Here is a 17,169-nt window from a genome sequence, read left to right as displayed (position 1 = left end):
CCTTCTTGTAGCGGTACGGGAATTGATTGTGGTGTGTCTAGGTGACGGTGACGGTGGTTAGAATTTCGTGGGTTTCAATCTCGTCGACAAACTGCGCCCGGCGGGGGAAAATAATCGTCAAATGTGCGTTGGGTCGGAGGCTACGAGGGCCGATCTGCCAAGATATCTGCACTGGCCTCGCCAAGAGGACCGCCGTAGTGATGAATTGATACGGAGAAGTAAACAGCCGAAAGCGGAGTCTCAGCTTGTCCTCGACGCCTTGCCATCGAGCCGTTGCGAAACGATACTACTATAAATACTACTGTAGGTACATCCACAGCTCCTGTGGCTATTGTACTTATGTCAAAGAGAACTAACGCTGCTCAAAAAGCCCTCAGAAAATATTTAATCATGTTCACCGAGAGCATATCTCTATCCTCATTTCTTGTCCCCGCGCTGCGGGTAGGTAGCTTAGGGAACCCTTCAGCATGCACTACCTGAAGAATATTTGCATGTTCATTTCTTAGCCCATATTCGTGTTGGCAACCATCACCTCGATCTTAGTCGGCTTTGAAGGCTGTCACAGCCATGCTCAAAATGCCTGCAACCGTCTCAATCACGGGAGGTGTCCTTGGAGTCTACCATGTCTCTTACCAAGATGTATCTTTCTAGTTGTCACCATGTCTGCTGATGCTCGAATGGCAGGACGACTGTATTGAACAAGTCTTCAAAGCTGAATTGCCCAGGAGCCAATGGCAGATGAGGCATAGCACCGCCGAGTGTTGCAGTCGGTATAGAATCTTCGACCATGCCAGGATCTCCTGCATCGCGGGCTGGCAAACCTGCTGATGGTTGGGTTGCAGCGGCAGCAGGGCCTGGCGGCGGATTGCCATTCGTATCCAAACCCTCGAGATCTGCGCTGCTTATCGTCGATTGGCCGAGCAGTAAGGACACCGTCTGTGGCCCTGGAAATGAAGATGGATCGCTCTGGTCAGTTTGAAGCCTAAGCATTTCTTTCGTGTGGTACTCTCTCGCAATATAAGTGAACTCGGAAAGTCGAGAGGTCTGCATCGCGGCGTCGGTCACAAGCTCGAGGCGACTAAAGTAGCCTGATGCCATGTCCAGGAAGAGAAGGTTGGTTTTGGCGTCTGCACTGGTGGGGTCTTGAATGACAAGGTCAAACAAGATTAACATGGCGGCGAGAGGCATGGTAGTCAACGCCCTGCCGCGATTAGCGTGTTCTCAGGGTGGCAATGTAGTGCTTACCAAAGCGAAGTGTACGCCTTGAGATCGATCAAACTTGTAAGTTCCAAGATCGCCCGTGCAGCGCGCCGAAGCATGACCTCGCCAGTGCCGAAACCCGAAAGATCTCCCTCGATTCCACAGTGTATTGCCAGCCTCGCCAGTGCGATGACGATGCTATAGTAAGTAAAGTTGAGGTGAATCAAGACGGCTCGGGACTCAGGGCCTTGTCCGTCTGGGATGCCAACAATAATGTCTGGTCTCCATTGCGCAGGAATGCTTTCTTTCCAGGTCTGTAGTGCCGTATAGAAAGTCTGGATCTTGGACCGCTTTTGGTCCACAGTAGACATCGTCGCTTTCACAGAAAAGAGCTCCTCATAACAGACTGATAACAACCTGGCGAGTCGTACGCTGCTCAAAAACCAGTCGTGGCCACTGCGTAAAGGATCTGGGGTTGTTGGCGGTAGACAGTCGATATCGAAATCGGCGATGAGCTGGCTACCCAGTAAGCTCCATGACCATACAAATGGTGTTAATGGCATACGGAGGTCCTCGAGTTTTGGAAACACCAAGACTTCTCGAGTTGGTATATCACCCAGAAAGTCCTGGATTCATCGGCCTGATCTGACTTGTGCAATTGGAGACACCTCGCGAGCCTGGCAGCTTCTGAAAGAAGGTCTTCTTTAAACTGGAAAGAACTCATATTCTGAGAGAAGATGGCCTGGATTTTGATCAGCTCTCCGTCTGCTATGGTAAAGCTGTCAATCTCATCCCTACCATTGCGGTGACAGTCTTTTTTGGTCAGCAATAACATCATATCTGAAAAGGACCTAACTCACCTGTACATGAAGCAGCGTCGGCATTGGTCCCAAGGCTTTCGGGAAACACTCCCGCGCCTTCATGAAGAAGTGCCACGCCAGACCTTTGCCTGGAAAGAACGTCCCTCTGCCGTGGTATTGGCAGCCGAGGGCGAGTACAGTGTTATACAGGGCAGACCACTCCGGGTGATTGCGCTGAAGCTGCCCGAACTGAGGATTGGAGACCTCCTCAAGGAACGATTGCTGGTCAAGAAATGGATACACCGGATGCACGTAACGAAAATATGCTAAAAGAATTTGCATGTCAGTCAATCCACGGTTCAGGGACATGGCAGAATTCACCCTGGATGTACTCCTCTCTCAGATCCTCAGACAGATCAGCATCCCTACGCAATAATGCCGAGCCTGGACTCCAAAAGATCTTGGTGGCATTTTCGAGACGCTCTGTCACGACCGAGCGAATTTCATCGATCATCTGCCCGACCCTGCCATGTCCGAGAACTCGTGCCAACGACTGCAATCTCGTTTCAGTAAAGACACAGTAGCTTGAGCACGTCACTCATGTCGTGTCAGACCATCACGTTTCAATTTGAAATGGGGATATCGAATACCATGATTTTCATCGGCCTAAGATAGCATTCAGCGTGTTGGCCCATCGTAGGGAGGAAGTTGGGCACGGCCAAGCTCACCTCAAACAGTCTCTTCTGATAAGTCCTCTTGCCAACCATATGTCGGTCATGGTGGAGTAATTGGTCAATAAAGAGGCTGTTATCGCTCAGCGCTGGCGAAGTGTGATGTGTGGTACTGAAATTTGAATCTGCACTCAACGACACTGGATCTGTAGTGTGCTGCTCTGCTTCGGGGCCGATGTGCCAGACATGGACCTCTTCGAACTGTGCCGAATTTGGCTGTTGTCCTTCACCTACAGTCAGAATATCGCCTCAGCATCTTCTTGCTGCTGTTACGTCTGTTTCCATTCGTACCAGTTCGCCGCTGACGTTGTCGCCTCTTGTCGCGGGAAAAGTGACAGTTTTCCCGCCTGTTCTGTATATGCCCAACTGAAGTCAGAAAGGGGAGCAGCTCTACCTGAAAGAGAGAAGAATTACCTGGCAGTTCAAGCAAGCTGCATCTCCTGGCTGTCGTCCTTCAAACAATCAACCAAGAGCCCTGGTAAGGCCATACATTGAAGGTTCGGCTGGCACTGATAGGAACTTACTACAGCGAACTTTCCTAGCCTGGCAGTTCTCGCATGTTCGCAGGAGATTGTCGGTCGACATGGGCACACATGTGTGTTGACAGAGTGGTGAGTTCTGCTTGATCAGAAAAGAAGAGAGTACAGACACGTCTCCCCGCTGCCCCAAGCCTAACCATTTACCGGGGTAAACCACAGATAAGGGATTTACGGGGCTTGCAGGGTTCAATGGGGGCCTCACTAGCCCGGAGTTGAAGTTTAAGTAAACCGGGAAGCTCAAGCTTGCCAAGATACAGGCGGGCCTAGTGAGCCCAAAAGGTCCATTCTCTCTCAAGCCTAATCCGACTGTACTCCCCTACTCTTGTGTGCCAGGCCACAGAAACGTCCAGCTACGGAGTATGGGTCGAATCCTACTTATCTTGACTCGTTACATACCCGTGAAATCATTAAGCTGCCGATGCTGCCGCAAAAAAGCCTACCTACAAAAATGTATGTGGCACATACAAATCACTCATGGTATCTTCCCAAGCCTGCCCTCTTCACCACGGCTTTACCCTCTTCAGCGTCACCTTCAGGCCGTCTCTTGGTTTCGACGTGATTACCCCGGCTGGGACGACTTCTTCGTCGGGATTGAGCAGGGCCCATTCAAAGGCCCCAGCAAAAGCAGCCACCAAGGCCCTCAGCTCTGCCCGTGCGAAATTCTGTCCAATACAGCTTCTCTGGCCGTGGAGGAACGTTAGGGTGGCATAGTTGGTTGATGCACCACCCGTTTGGTTTGGCTTTCCGGTCTCGAGGTCAATCCATCTTTCGGGCTTGAATTCGTGAGCGTCGGGACCCCACAGCTCGGGATCATTGTTGACTGCCCACGGAGACATGATGAATTTGGTTCCCGCGGCAACTGGGTGTCCCATCAAGGTAGTATCTCGCTTGGTTGTTCTCATCGTGACCGGCACAGCGGGCATGAAACGAAGGGCCTCGCTGCAGACACCGTTGAGGAGAGGCAGCGATTCCAACACCGAAGCTATGCCCGTGTCCTGAGAATCGGTGGACGAGAATCCATTCGGAATTGCAGCATGGATTTCTGCACGGAGGCGGGCTTGAATGTCGGGATGAAGCGCAAGAAGATATGCTACCCACGAGAAGCTCGAGGAGGTTGTTTCATGGCTGATTGGTGATGTTAGTGATCAGTCGTTCTGTGGCTTGGAAGTGGCACTCACCCAGCTGCTATGATGGTCAATAGTTGGTCCACCAGCTCTTCATCCGAGAATATGTCTGACTTGATCAACGAGGCCAGGGTGTCGACAGCTTGATCTTGTGAAGTCTTCATTCTTTCCCGCTTTTCTCGCACAAACTGCCTGCATATTTGCCTCAGTTGGGCATTGAGCCGATCATAGTGCTGGGAGACAGAGCGGCAGAGCACCGATCCAAGCTCATTGCTTCCAAGCAGAGAAACAGCCGCATGGATTTGCCGCCCTACAGAAGGGCGCACCAACTCGTCATATATTTTGACCATCTCGTCGTCCGAGTTGCCCAGCGTGTTGAAATCTCGGCCCAAGCCCGCCACGCCGATAATGTCCAGCGTTGTCTTCGGGGCGTAATATTCGATGTCCACCGCCCCCGCCGGCAGGTTTTCGGCGCCTCCGTGGCCACGGTCTGGACCGAAGGCTTCAGCATCGATGACCTGCGTCATCTTGACAGACTTCTCCCAGAACAGGTTGTACAGGAGTTTGATCTGTCGGAACGCAAAGCTGGGCATGCTGTGCTTGCGCTGGTGCTTGTGCTGGTCGCCTTCAGCTACGACCAGGCCGTCACCGATCAAGCGACGGAGAAAGACCCGGTCTCGATCTGGCTTGGGGAACTCGTACGACCTGGTGACCAGGATCTCGGCCAAGGCCTTCGGGCTGGTCACCAGCACCTGGTCGGCGTTCAAGAAGCCTCTGAGGCGAATGAGCCCGTCATTGGGGACTTCGCGGGTAAATTTCCGATAGTCGGCGCCTCGAGGGGGCTTGAATTGCGACAAGGCGTGGCCAATAATGGGGTAAGAACCCTGAATGCACTTGTATCAGTCCTCGCAACCTTGGACCCGTGATTTCATGCTCTACATACCGGGGCAATTGGAAGATCTCGAAGCGGGCTGATGAAACTAGGGTAGATGACTACCAGGTAGAAGAACCACAATGCCCAGTTGACCAGTGTGCAGTAGAGAAAAACCAGGTTGAAGCCATCAAAGGGGGCATATTGGGGAGCCGCTGCACGCAATACCACAGCTTGCAGCGCCGCAGAAAACACCAGCAGCAACGGTGTAGGGATGTTCAAAGCCATGGTGGTTTGGACGAGAAGACAGGAACAGAAAAGAGCAGTTGATACCACAAAGATAAATAATGATGCCTACGTCCCTTGTGTATACAGGGTCTCTTAATGCTTCATGCCAGTACCGGAGAGACGTGTCATATTGAATGTTGTCCAAACTACGAGATACGAGATACGACGGGCCACTGCGTTCGGTGGTATGCAAAAGGACAAGCGGGATCGTCGAGGCCAAAAGGACAGCACAGGTCGCCGTCGTGTCCCTCTCTTTAGTGCAGAGATCAAGGGCCCCGCCTGGGGTCGACGGGGCAATTTTACACCGGCTCCCCGCCTTCTTGCGAGCCAGTAAGATCTGTGCTGTTGATCTTTTTGGGTATTGTGTCGGACGAATCACTGACAATCACAAGCTCATAAGCTGCCGAAGAAGGAAACAGACTTGCGAGACAACCGCTTACGGGTGATGTCAGCTTCATGGCCATTCACTCCGGCTATTCCGTTACATAAAGCAGCTTTGGGAAGCGACGGAAGCCTCAACCTGGAAGTGAGGACATGGAAACTACCGAGCTAGAAGTCGTGCAGATGGGGGTGGTACATGAAGCACTGAAGAATTATCTCATCGGTGTGTCAAAGATGGGTTACAATTGAACCAACGTATATGCTCTACCAGGAAACGACGTGCCTCCGGACTCGATATACAGTGGTGCCCGCGCAGGCCAATCCTCTATCTCTGCTAACGATTTCCCTGGATAATCAACGAAACAAGGACAAAATCCCAGCCCTGGCACCTAAACCCCCGAGCGCTGCAGCATTTTCGTGACCTGGCCTCGCACCGCTCCCTGGATCCAAAATGGCAGAGCTCTGAGGAGTGCCGCATTGGACAGGTGAGGCGGGAGGATAATCTGTCCGCTGCTGCCCGAGACGATTTGCTTGACGATGGCATCCGCGACCGTCTCGACGCGAAGAGCCGTTCGTCGGAAGCCCTCGTCGACGTCTTGTAAGAGCTGGGTCATCGGCGTGGCAACCCAGCTGGGGTGGACAATGCTGTTATGGCGGGAATCAGTAAATATAGCACCGCTATACGATTGTTGTGCCTTGCCAGTACAGGAGCGGAAGGGGCTCAGACTTCATGAATCAAGATCGACGTACCTGGTGCGCACTTTCGGAGCGTTATAGCAGTATTTCAGCTCCTGACCGAGCCCTTCGTGAAATGCGAGCGCGCTCGCTTTGGAGCACGCATAGTTGACCATACTCCCAGCGGTGACGAAGCTGGCCATACTCGCGACCGTGACCACGTGGCCATGGTTGTTGCGGACCATCTCGGGCAAGAATTCCTTGACCAGGACGAAGTGGCTGATCGTGTTGACGTCGAACGTTCTCCGGACCGTCGCTTCCGACAGATCCAGGATCGTTCCCGTGTCGCCCACACCCGCATTGTTGACGAGGACCGTTGGGTGGCCATGTGCCTTGCGGATTTCATTGGCGACTTCTCTTACGGCGTCTGAGGATGTGATGTTGACCTGAAAGAAGGCAACATTTGGCGCTGGACGGCACTGGTCAGCTATTTCACCGAGGACAAGCTCCGAGGGTACCAACGCAGTGGTGTTTTAGGTGTATTGACGTCGAGGATAATCACCTTGACGCCTTTTGTCGCCAGGCTTGCAGCCACTTTCTCACCAATGCCGCTCGCTCCTCCTGTGACCACGACGAGTTCTTTGCTGGCATCCCAGCGGTTGCTCCGTGTCCAGTTGTCGACCGCCCGTCGTGCGAGGAACCTATTGGTCTTTCTCAAGATCCCCAGGATCAGAAGGAAAGTAAGAGCGCTGGCAGTGCGTGGCGATCGAATGACGCTGTAGATGCTCGGAGGGAGCTGCTCGAGAAGTGATGGAGGAAGCCTGGGCAGAGAAAACAACAACGGCCCAGTGACCAGTGGCTCGAGGGCCGTCGCTTTCAAGATCGACAACATCGAGTGAGGCTGGAGAGGGGGTTTCTTCCTCTGCGATGAGGATTACCTTCCCCCAGAGGAGCTTTTGGTGCTCACGGAGCCCTGTTCCCAGGATTTAAACTGTCGCGTGTCACGACGAGGTTGTCGCAATAATACACATGGCAGCGGTCGTCAAGCAAGCCTGTGCGGGACCATACAGGCAGCCATTCAGAACGATGAACCGAGGCCGACTTCAGGGGTAACGAGCCACCGCGCCTAGAGGGCCTCTCTGGGTAAGCTTCGGATATTGGCCTGAAAAGGTTAGCCCAGACCCGCCCCACATCGAACCGGTCGAGGTCAGCTTGTCATTGGTGGCATTGTTCAAAGCGATGGATGGCCGGCTACCCCACCAGCCAATCAATTTGAACGACGTCCGGGCAGTACTTCCTGGTACACGAGCATGCCTTCCACCGTCGCGATTTACAGATGAGGATTTCGAAGTATGTCAGTGAGAAAACACCAGGGCAAAAGCCGATATTACGTCGAGTGGGGGCCGTTAATTTCTGCCTTTGCCGCCAGCAAAAGAGGCCTCATACTCAAAGGGACCCTCAGGATCTACGTTCCACAAGCGGAAGGCTTCACAGAAGAAGACATCATGACGGGAGAAGACCGGGCGCAATCACAAGCCATCCACGAGGGTCTCAGGTCATTCTAGGGGATAGCACTGAGACTTGAAGGCACCGGCATTAACACGGCTCTCACGGAGTCATCGGAGAGCATCTACCAGTGCTGCGTTGACTGAAATTAGACTATTGTCTACAGTCCTGACATCGCTGGTAAGGTTGTTCTTTTGCAAACGTGATACAGGCCGACATGGATTTCTTTGAAGCAAGCATAATACTCGGGCCAATCCGGCTTGGGATCGAAGGTAAATGCTTTGAAGAAATATATTAGCGTTGTCCCGTCGGTCTCAATCTAGCCTTACTATAGATATGGGCAGGTATTTCACAAGCACACCCCTGTATATCTATTTTCTAGCCACTTTGTTGGATTCGATGTTGCGATTCTTTCAAGTTCCATCCCGGCACTTCTTGCGTTCCACCGACATGGTGATTCTTCTCGTGGATTGTCAGCTGGAACAAATCCGGCTGTTCTATCATCTTGTATGCGAGACATAGTCCGGAAAGGCCATGCTTATCACTTTAATTGGTCCAAGTACCTCTGAAATGGTACCACTCTGGCACCCGGTAAGTGCCCGTCGAACTCATGGCCGTGGAGTAATCGTCTTGGTCAAGCCAATATCGTATCAATGCCAAAATCGCAACAGTTGAGAAGATCCTTCCTTGAGGGAGGTTTGCTACGCCACTCCATTATGATAGGTTTTAAGAGCATATCGGTCTCGTTGACCGAGCTAGGCGTCGTTGTGACGGAGCCGATCTTGGGGGTCCTCAACTGCTCGTCATCCCTCCGCAACCCCACCATTGCCCATACTCTCGACACTTGGACTCTTGAGCCAGAGACACCGTTATAATTGGACGCAGTCAAGGTTAAAAATTGTCTCTCATGACCTAAGCTACGGTGGTATGTTTCTGTATTGTTGCCGAAATAGCCTCGGTCAAGCTGTTTCGACGACTGTTGGATTTAGCTTTTAGACAGAAAGGAAGCGTTTTCAACGGGTCAAGGCTTGTATCTTTCTGACCCCGTCACTCCACATCTATCAATTTGTCGAATTGATGGTCTCGACAGGCGGGAAAAGTAGACACGGACAAGCTCGTGGCTCGGAAGTAAGGAGACTCCTTTGATATCTCCCATGTGGATTGTGAATGGTGAAAGGGGTAAGTCCAGAGAAATTGGCGAGCACCCAGCCTTTCGAAATAAATCATCAAAACTCGCAAGGTACGGAGCAACGGAGTATAGTCCAGCCGGTCTTCCAGATCGACACGTTTTTTGCGACCTTGCAAGCCTCGGAGGTTTTTAGGGCCATGGAAATATGCCTAGGCATGGACATGAAGGGACGTCTCGGGCAAAGGTCTGATTGGGAATAGTCTCGGTCATGGCCTCTCGGGGATCTGCAGATTGCGGTTAAGATCACAATCCCTGGGAATATCCTACATCTTACCTCGCACTGGGTATTATTTCCTGCTTCCTTCTTTCGTCCTGTTGCCACTTTGGCGCTTCGTCCTTAACCGCGATATCGACCTTTCGAGCTTGCTTGTCTTTGTAACCGCGGTGTCGTCCGCCTTGTGATATCTGTTCGGACGAACCCTCGCCCGGTTGTGACGGGTGGAGTCAGATCATTCCATGTCTCGTACTGGCAAATTTCGAGGCTGCTGTTCGTCCTGGCATCAGCTCACAAAGTTGCCTGACAGCAGCAGTTCTAGTCCTCCAAAACAAGCAGCACAGATAGCAAGGAATCGTCACTCGCCGAATCTACAGCGTCCGGAAATCCTTGCCTTGTGCCTCCAAAGGTGGGTCGGAGCTTCGTATTCTCTTATTCTTCTCGCCATCAGGACCAAGCTGGCTAATTACCGGTAACCTGGAAAAAACCCCGGGTTTCGGTCGAGTTAAGGTACGACTGACTATGTGCAGAACATCACCAGCACCCACGCACTAATCGTTTCATTCATCGCCTCTTTTTCCTGTTACCGGCTTGTTCCGACCCAGTTCATACTGGAGTCTCCAGTTTGCCATCCACCAATATCCCGTTTCACACCCTGTTGTTGTGCTGCCCCATTTTGCCTCGGCCCAGACACGTCCATGCTCCAGACTCAGGAAGGTGAAGAAAAAATATAGATATCAACATGTCTTGTCGCCCAAAAACGAGTAAGTAACTAACCTTTGTTGTTCTTTCAACTTCCCGTGACCTCGTTCACGACCCTGGGTTTCAACGGCCTGAATCGTCCACAATGCACGGCTCTACCACCGAAAGAGAGAAGCACTTCGTCGATATCCTCATCATCGGCGCGGGCATCTCTGGCATCAACGCGGCGTACCGGATCCAGACCCAGCTGCCCAACCACAACTATGTCATCCTCGAAAACCGTGGCGAGATGGGAGGCACCTGGGACCTGTTCCGCTACCCAGGTATCCGCTCCGACTCGGACCTATTCACCTTTGGCTTCGCCTGGCACCCGTGGAACCAGAGCAACCCCATCGCCGAGGCGTCGGCCATCAAGGCGTACATGAACGACTCGGCGCGTCTGTTCGGTATCGACCGACACATTCTGTTCCACCACAAGGTCCTGTCGGCTTCGTACTCGTCCTCCGACAAGCTGTGGTCCTTGTCCGTGGAGTACAAGGGCGGCGCCGTCACAACCTTCCAGACCAGGTTTCTGATCTTCGGCACGGGCTACTACGACTACGAGCAGCCGCTCCAGACGGAGATCCCGGGCATCGACCAGTTCCAGGGCCCCGTGGTGCACCCGCAGTTCTGGCCCGAGGACCTCGACTACTCGGACAAGAAGGTGGTCATCATCGGGAGCGGCGCGACGGCCATCACGCTGGTGCCGTCGATGGCCAAGACCGCGGCCAAAGTCACCATGCTGCAACGCAGCCCGTCCTACATCGTCTCCCTGCCCAACCGGTCCAAATCGATCTTCGCCTCGATCCTGCCGGGCCGGATGGTGTCGCTGCTCACGCGGGCCCAGCTGATCGTCAAGACGCGCCTGTTCTACTTGTTCTGCCGCAACTTCCCCAACTTCACGAAGCGGATGCTCTTGCGCGGCGTGACCCGACAGATCCCCGAGAGCATGCCCGTTGACCCGCACTTCATGCCGCGGTACAACCCCTGGGACCAGCGCCTGTGCCTGTGCCCGGACGGGGACTTCTTCGAGAGCCTGCGCAGCGGCAAGGCCGAGGTCAAGACGGACCTGATCGACACGGTGCAGGCCGACGGCATCCGGCTGCGGTCGGGCGAGACGCTCCCCGCTGACATCGTGGTCACCGCCACGGGGCTCAAGCTGCGGCTGGGCGGCGGCATCCGGGTCGACGTCGACGGCACGCGCTTCGACCTGGCCGGCAAGCTGATGTGGCACATGGTGCTGATGCAGGACCTGCCCAACGCGGCGTTCCTGCTGGGCTACACCAACGCGTCGTGGACGCTGGGCGCCGACGCGTCGTCGCTGTTCCTCACGCGCCTGCTGCGCCTGATGGACCGCAAGGGCGTGGACGCCGTCATCCCGCGCAAGGACGACGCCGGCGCCCCCATCCAGCCCCGCAAGTTCCTAGACCTGAATTCCACGTACCTCCAGGCCGCGGAGAAGGACCTGCCCAAGACCGGCGACCGGGGTCCGTGGAAGGGCCGCACCTACTACCTCGCCGATCTCCTGTTCTCGAAGTACGGCCGCATAGGGGAGTCGTTGGAGATGATCCGGGCTAAATAAGCGCGTACGGTGTCGCTGCGTTAATGGAGGAAGACATGATGTTTTGTTTCTGGCGTTACAATGGTTTTCTTTTTGCGATGTTGGGGCCTCCAGGATTTCCTTCTCTTGCTCTGTATATTTGTACAAAGCGTGCGTCGTCTCTCTTTGTGTAGTACTGCTGGATTCGTCCCTGGGAGTCATGAAAGTCGAATGATAAAAGGAAAATGCTTTCTTGAGCAGCAAGCTCGAGTCGAGCAAGTCTGAATGTTATTATCTCTCCGTCCGTCCGTCCGTCCGTTGGGCACCTCTTCTCCCTCCTCTTCTTCTTTTTCTTCGCCTTACAATCTGATAGAAAGCTCACGCAAACAACTATTTTCCTGAGGAGTGCATAGTCAGCATATAATAATACTGAGATGATATGGTAACGCTTCTGAATAAGTAGCCATGCACCCTATCAAACCAGCCTGTTAGAAGTTTGGTTTCACTAATAAAAGTGGTGGTGGATATCGAAGTAAAATGTAGGGAATTTAGTTATTTGGGCGCCTCCTAGAAGAAGAAACCTTGAACTACAGTATGCATATCTACTTAAATCTTTGGCTAAACCTTCAAGTAATGTTTTCCTCTAGGTATGCTTTACATAGTACCTCGTACAATATCTGTGTGATCCTGTCCCCGCGGCTAGACCCAATCAGTCCGTGCGAGGCTGAATTCACGTGTCCGGCCCCTTTTGATGACATCTAGTCAATATAATAAAGAACGAGGACGCTCTATAACATATCAGGCAGTTGAAACATGCCGAATCCAGAAGTCGTACAAAAACAAACACTCATATCATAAACATGTTCTGCAAGAAATCTGGTCCCCATCGATGCCCGCTCGGCGTCTGAGGAGTGACCAGGGTATTAACTTGACTTCGTGTATTCCATCTCGCCATGACCATTACCAGATACCTCTCAGAACTCCGCCATGCCCCATGGATCTCTGCCAATGCGCCTATACACTGAATACTGACCCAGAAGTATGCGACCGCGCCGTCCAAGGAGAAAATCGAATAACAAACCCATCGTGACCCAGCCGCATGCCTGCGTGACACAAATGACAATCTGAACTCAGCCTCATTATTCATTCCTCATCCATTCTGTCCTTCCCTTGCATGTGTCCACCTCCCTGTTGTCTACCTTCGTATCACTGAAGGTCCGGTCATCCTTCCGCCGCCACTCAGAAGACTCTGTCTCACGATCAAATCGGCCGCCGCTGCGGCCGCAAGCCTCTCTTTCTGCCTACTCCGATCCCTCAAGTATCCGGCGGCCTCAGGTCTCATTCTCAAAATTCTCAATATCATGTCATCATTCGGCTCTGCCTGAGCAGCTTTCCATTTTTCTTCTTTGGCTTTGCGTTTCGTGCCAAGGTTGCGGGAGAGCAAAATGCTCTTAGCGCGGCGTGCTCCCGCGAGATTGCCGGGGTCGAGGAGACCGCCCGCACCAAGGTGATTGCTCAGATTGGCCGGAGCAGAAAATCTTGACCGGTGCATTTGTTGGTTGGCAGCCGTGGCGCTGGCCATTCTTTCCGATTCACGGATGAGAGAGTCCGTGGGCTCGAAGTAGAAGAAGTTGAGCATTTGCAGTTCGTGATACTTTGGGCTCTTCAGGACATTGAGAGGCACGCCATTGGCTTCTCCAGTGTCTTCATCGACGGCGTTGAAGAATTCCAGGAGAGATTGCAGCCACTTGAAGACGATGTCCAGTTCCTGTTGCGTCAGGGCTTTCTGTTGGGAAGGCTTGTCTGACAACGGCGGGACAAGGAGAGCCTCGACGGTGACGAGAACTTCTTTCCAGATGCGCGTCATGACTGCAATCATGGCTTCCGACGTTAATGTTTGTTGCATGATGGCAAAGTTGTCGTCAAAGTAGTCGAAGAGCGGTTTCAGGGCGTTGACAATCTCTGCTTCGGTTGGCATGGTCGTCGTTGGTGCCACCGACGCACGGTTGCGCGCAAAGAATGACGAGACATTGGCAGACACATTGGCCATGGAGATCCCCCGATTGAGTAAAGATCGGAGTGCACGTCGAGAGAGACAGTGATTGATGTACGCCGACAATTTGTCGGTGATCTTTCGCGTCATGTCCCGCTGGGTTCGTTGAAGACTCCTGAAGGCTTTGCCGAAGTAGAACTGAATGTCGTCCCGCTCTCCTTCCATGCTGACGCGGATCATGACTCGGCCCTGGGTGTCCAGGTCCAGCCAGTATTCTCGAGGCAGGAAGTCGCTAAAGTGTGCAGGATCCAGTTTGAGCGAAGTTCTTCCCACGTAGTCGTGATCACCCATGGCGTCCCAATCCCAGATGGTAGCAATGAGATTGAGGGGTCCTTGCGTAGTAATGTCCACGGATTCATCCCATCGTGGACTCAGATTCCGATAGACGATCCTGCTCTTGAACAACCGCTTCTGGTATTCATCCGTCAAGACAACATAAGGATCGCTGAAGCCACTAACGTCACAAGCTTTGAGATCCTCAGCTTCCACGATCTTGATCGTGAAAACATAATTCGACGATTTTTTCGGCCGTTGTGCGAGTGGCGGAGCATACTTTTTGATAACTTCGGCACAGGCATCAACGTTGACCTCGGTCTCCAGTTTATCCCATTGTTGAACGGCGAACAGGATGTCGTTGAGTTTGACAAAGGATTCCGGGTAGAAATTGAAAGGCTCCACTCGTTCTTTCTGGTTCCACGTGTCTTTCGCCAGTTGAACCCATTTCTCTTGTCTGGTCATATTGGCAGCAGCTTCTTGTTCAGGCGTCAATCGATCCATCTCTTTATTGAACATTTGGTCGAGCAATTCACAGTATCTCGAGACGCCCTGGCCGATAGCCTTGGAAAGTGCTGTCATAAATTTCGCGTAGCTGAGATCATCATCCCAATTGAGTTCACTGATTTGGTTGATGACTTGGTTGAAAGAGCTGAAAATATCGAGAACAGACGTTGAGTGGCGTTCATCCTCAGTGGGCGTCTGGTCCGGCAACTGCGTCCTGATCTTGAACTCATCTTGCTTGACTGCATTCTCGACCCAGCCAATGACTTGTGTCTCAGTGGTCTTGATCCAGCGCCAGACGAAATCAGCCAGTAGGTCTTCGATTTTGTAGGGAAATGGTATGTGTGGTAAGGCATCAGCGTGGACGCGACGGAACTCGCTCAGCTCCTTGTACAAATCAAACCCATCTTGAATAGTGACTTCAAATCCGTCTCTCTGGGCAACATTCAGGATTTGCTCCACCATTGCCTTTGAATCCTCCGCAAACGTGGGCAGGGTACAATTGATCAGTATCATCAACGGGTTGATACCAAGGATTTCTGGATTCTTTCTGAACCTCTTCTGGACTTTCTCTGCAAGCTTCAATACAGCCTTTGCCAATTGCTGAATATGATAGAATTCCCACTTGTCATTTTCTTGAGGGAGTTCGCGGTCCAGAAGAGAGTCATAGATCTTCCGCGCTTCCGTCGCCAACCCGTCAATGGCAGCCTTCTTGAAGTTTTCGAAATCTTCGGGGCTTTGATTGAAATTTGGGTCGCTGCGAATATGCTCGTCTATCACGGCCATGATGGCCCCCAACCGTGGCAACTGAGCCTTATCGGCATAGGATGTCATGATAACTTCGTACAGGTCTCGAAGGAGTGTCTCATAGATGCTGTTGAGAAGCCTGCCCATCAAGGCAAAATCGGTGACGGTCCAATTATTGCGATCGTACAGGGCCGTACTCATGATCAAAGAACTTCTTTTATTCTTGTGGTCATCTTGCAACGGCTCTTTGACGTAGTTGAAGGCAGCGTCAAGCATTTCCAGACTGAGCTGGTTCTCTGTAAATTTCTCACGAACAACATCCAGAAAGAGGACAATACGAGTGAACTTGGGTATTCGCCATCTCAAAGCAATTTCATTCAACAGCTCTGTAGTCTCCTTGGAGAACAAGCGGCCATCCCCGGGACCGCCGTCACTGCCGTTCATCTTATCGTTAAGGTCATGATTAAGGGCTTGAAGCATAACATATCGAAACATGGCTCTAGGATCGGGAGGTATAAAAGTATAGACTTGCGCCGCATTGTCGTCGTGCTGAGAGGGATCGCCCGAAGTCAATTGAAGGGAACTGAGATCTGCCGGCAGATCTAAGACGTAGGATGAAGAGGCCCCGGACTGGGACAGGGCTCTGGAGAGTTCGGCGTAATGAGAATCCGAGGGGCTAGAAGGCTCATTCTGAGGGTTGAATTGAGGCAACGCGCCGCCCGGAGTGCTTTTGGCCAACTCGGGATTCGACTGGATGATGGCCAGCATCAGTTGGGAGAGGTCCGGCCCTTCGGTCCTTTTCCAGCTCTCGTATGCTTCTTGGGTGTCGAAGTCGTGGGAATTCAACGTCAACTTCGTCCCGAGGGTGAGGTGTTGCTGGTACGTCTTCAGATCCTGAAGCGCTGCCTTTTCTGTCCAGATAGGCTTGTTTTTGTTAATGTCGGACTGCATCATAGTGTTGGTCAGACCAAAGATGCGCCCCACCACCTGAACTAGGGGCATGTCCTTGACCTCATAGGTGAGAGGAATCACCTCCTCGACGGTGGTCCATTCTCCATTTGCCTGTGATGCGGCGAGATTTTCGTCGCCCTTCAGCAACTTGGACTCGAGAGTTTGCAGTCGAGCTGCCAGGTCAGGTTTGTCCTTGGCCCAGTCACGATCCTGGAGGATCAAAGACAAGAGGCGAACGAAGAGGGCGACGTGGCGATCAACCAGACGCTTGACAGCATCGTCTCCCGCAGGATGACCCTTCTGTAACTCCTTGGTGGCCGTGGAGAAGAAGATGAGTACCAGATCTTCAGCTCTTCGATCCGCCTCCATGCGCTTTTTGAAAGCAGGATCGGACAGAGTATTGAGAAATATGGCGAAAACCCTTTTGACCACAGGCTCATGGTATTCCTGCCGCCTCTCTTTACCAATAAGGATGCCCTGCAGCCTCTTTTCCAGCTCTTTGATGAAATCATGGGGGAATCTTGCGCTCTTTGCATCTCGAACCATGGTAAAATCTTTCATCAAGTCATTGAAGGAATGGGAAGTGTTCGTGCGATTGATCGCCGGCCTGGTCTCGATATGTTTCTTCCTGGTTTTGCGCGGCTGCAGCAAGTACGACAGGTAGGCCACTCGGAGAGCATAAGTGTAGGCATCGTTGGGAGTGATAGATTTCCGCCGGACCCTGGAGGAGTCTCTAGAGGCTCTTCCTCCATTCCTGAGGCTGTGGACGCTCCGGTTCGGTAGCGGTTTCGAACGGCTGGACGAAAGGGACATATGGCGAAATGGTCATGAATTTGGTGTCT

General features: G+C 52.5%; 4 protein-coding genes across 4 annotated transcripts; 1 reads left to right on the top strand and 3 right to left on the bottom strand.

Annotated features, from left to right (window-relative positions):
- Window positions 1–654: 654 nt before the first annotated feature.
- AYL99_09444 (hypothetical protein) lies at window positions 655–5,553 on the bottom strand (the record flags this gene model as incomplete). The annotated part of the gene is made up of 10 exons (XM_018840951.1): window positions 655–1,201; window positions 1,246–1,715; window positions 1,766–1,942; window positions 1,999–2,013; window positions 2,061–2,326; window positions 2,382–2,553; window positions 2,651–2,947; window positions 3,786–4,395; window positions 4,449–5,278; window positions 5,338–5,553. 10 exons carry the CDS (start codon window positions 5,551–5,553, stop codon window positions 655–657), a joined length of 3,600 nt encoding a protein of 1,199 aa, XP_018689632.1.
- A 770-nt stretch (window positions 5,554–6,323) lies between these two features.
- AYL99_09443 (hypothetical protein) lies at window positions 6,324–7,501 on the bottom strand (the record flags this gene model as incomplete). The annotated part of the gene is made up of 3 exons (XM_018840950.1): window positions 6,324–6,579; window positions 6,685–7,078; window positions 7,132–7,501. The coding sequence occupies 3 exons, from the start codon at window positions 7,499–7,501 to the stop codon at window positions 6,324–6,326; spliced, it is 1,020 nt and encodes a 339-aa protein (XP_018689631.1).
- A 2,864-nt stretch (window positions 7,502–10,365) lies between these two features.
- On the top strand, window positions 10,366–11,841 carry AYL99_09442 (hypothetical protein; the record flags this gene model as incomplete). Its single annotated transcript, XM_018840949.1, has 1 exon — window positions 10,366–11,841. The coding sequence occupies one exon, from the start codon at window positions 10,366–10,368 to the stop codon at window positions 11,839–11,841; it is 1,476 nt and encodes a 491-aa protein (XP_018689630.1).
- Window positions 11,842–12,994: 1,153 nt separating this feature from the next.
- On the bottom strand, window positions 12,995–17,140 carry AYL99_09441 (hypothetical protein; the record flags this gene model as incomplete). The annotated part of the gene is made up of 1 exon (XM_018840948.1): window positions 12,995–17,140. The coding sequence occupies one exon, from the start codon at window positions 17,138–17,140 to the stop codon at window positions 12,995–12,997; it is 4,146 nt and encodes a 1,381-aa protein (XP_018689629.1).
- Window positions 17,141–17,169: the final 29 nt, after the last annotated feature.

Source organism: Fonsecaea erecta (assembly GCF_001651985.1).
Source record: "Fonsecaea erecta strain CBS 125763 chromosome Unknown Scaff9, whole genome shotgun sequence".
NCBI classification, from domain to species: Eukaryota; Fungi; Ascomycota; class Eurotiomycetes; order Chaetothyriales; family Herpotrichiellaceae; genus Fonsecaea; species Fonsecaea erecta.
The sequence above is the reverse complement of the archived record's forward strand: the minus strand, read 5'-3'. Positions and strand labels throughout refer to the sequence as shown.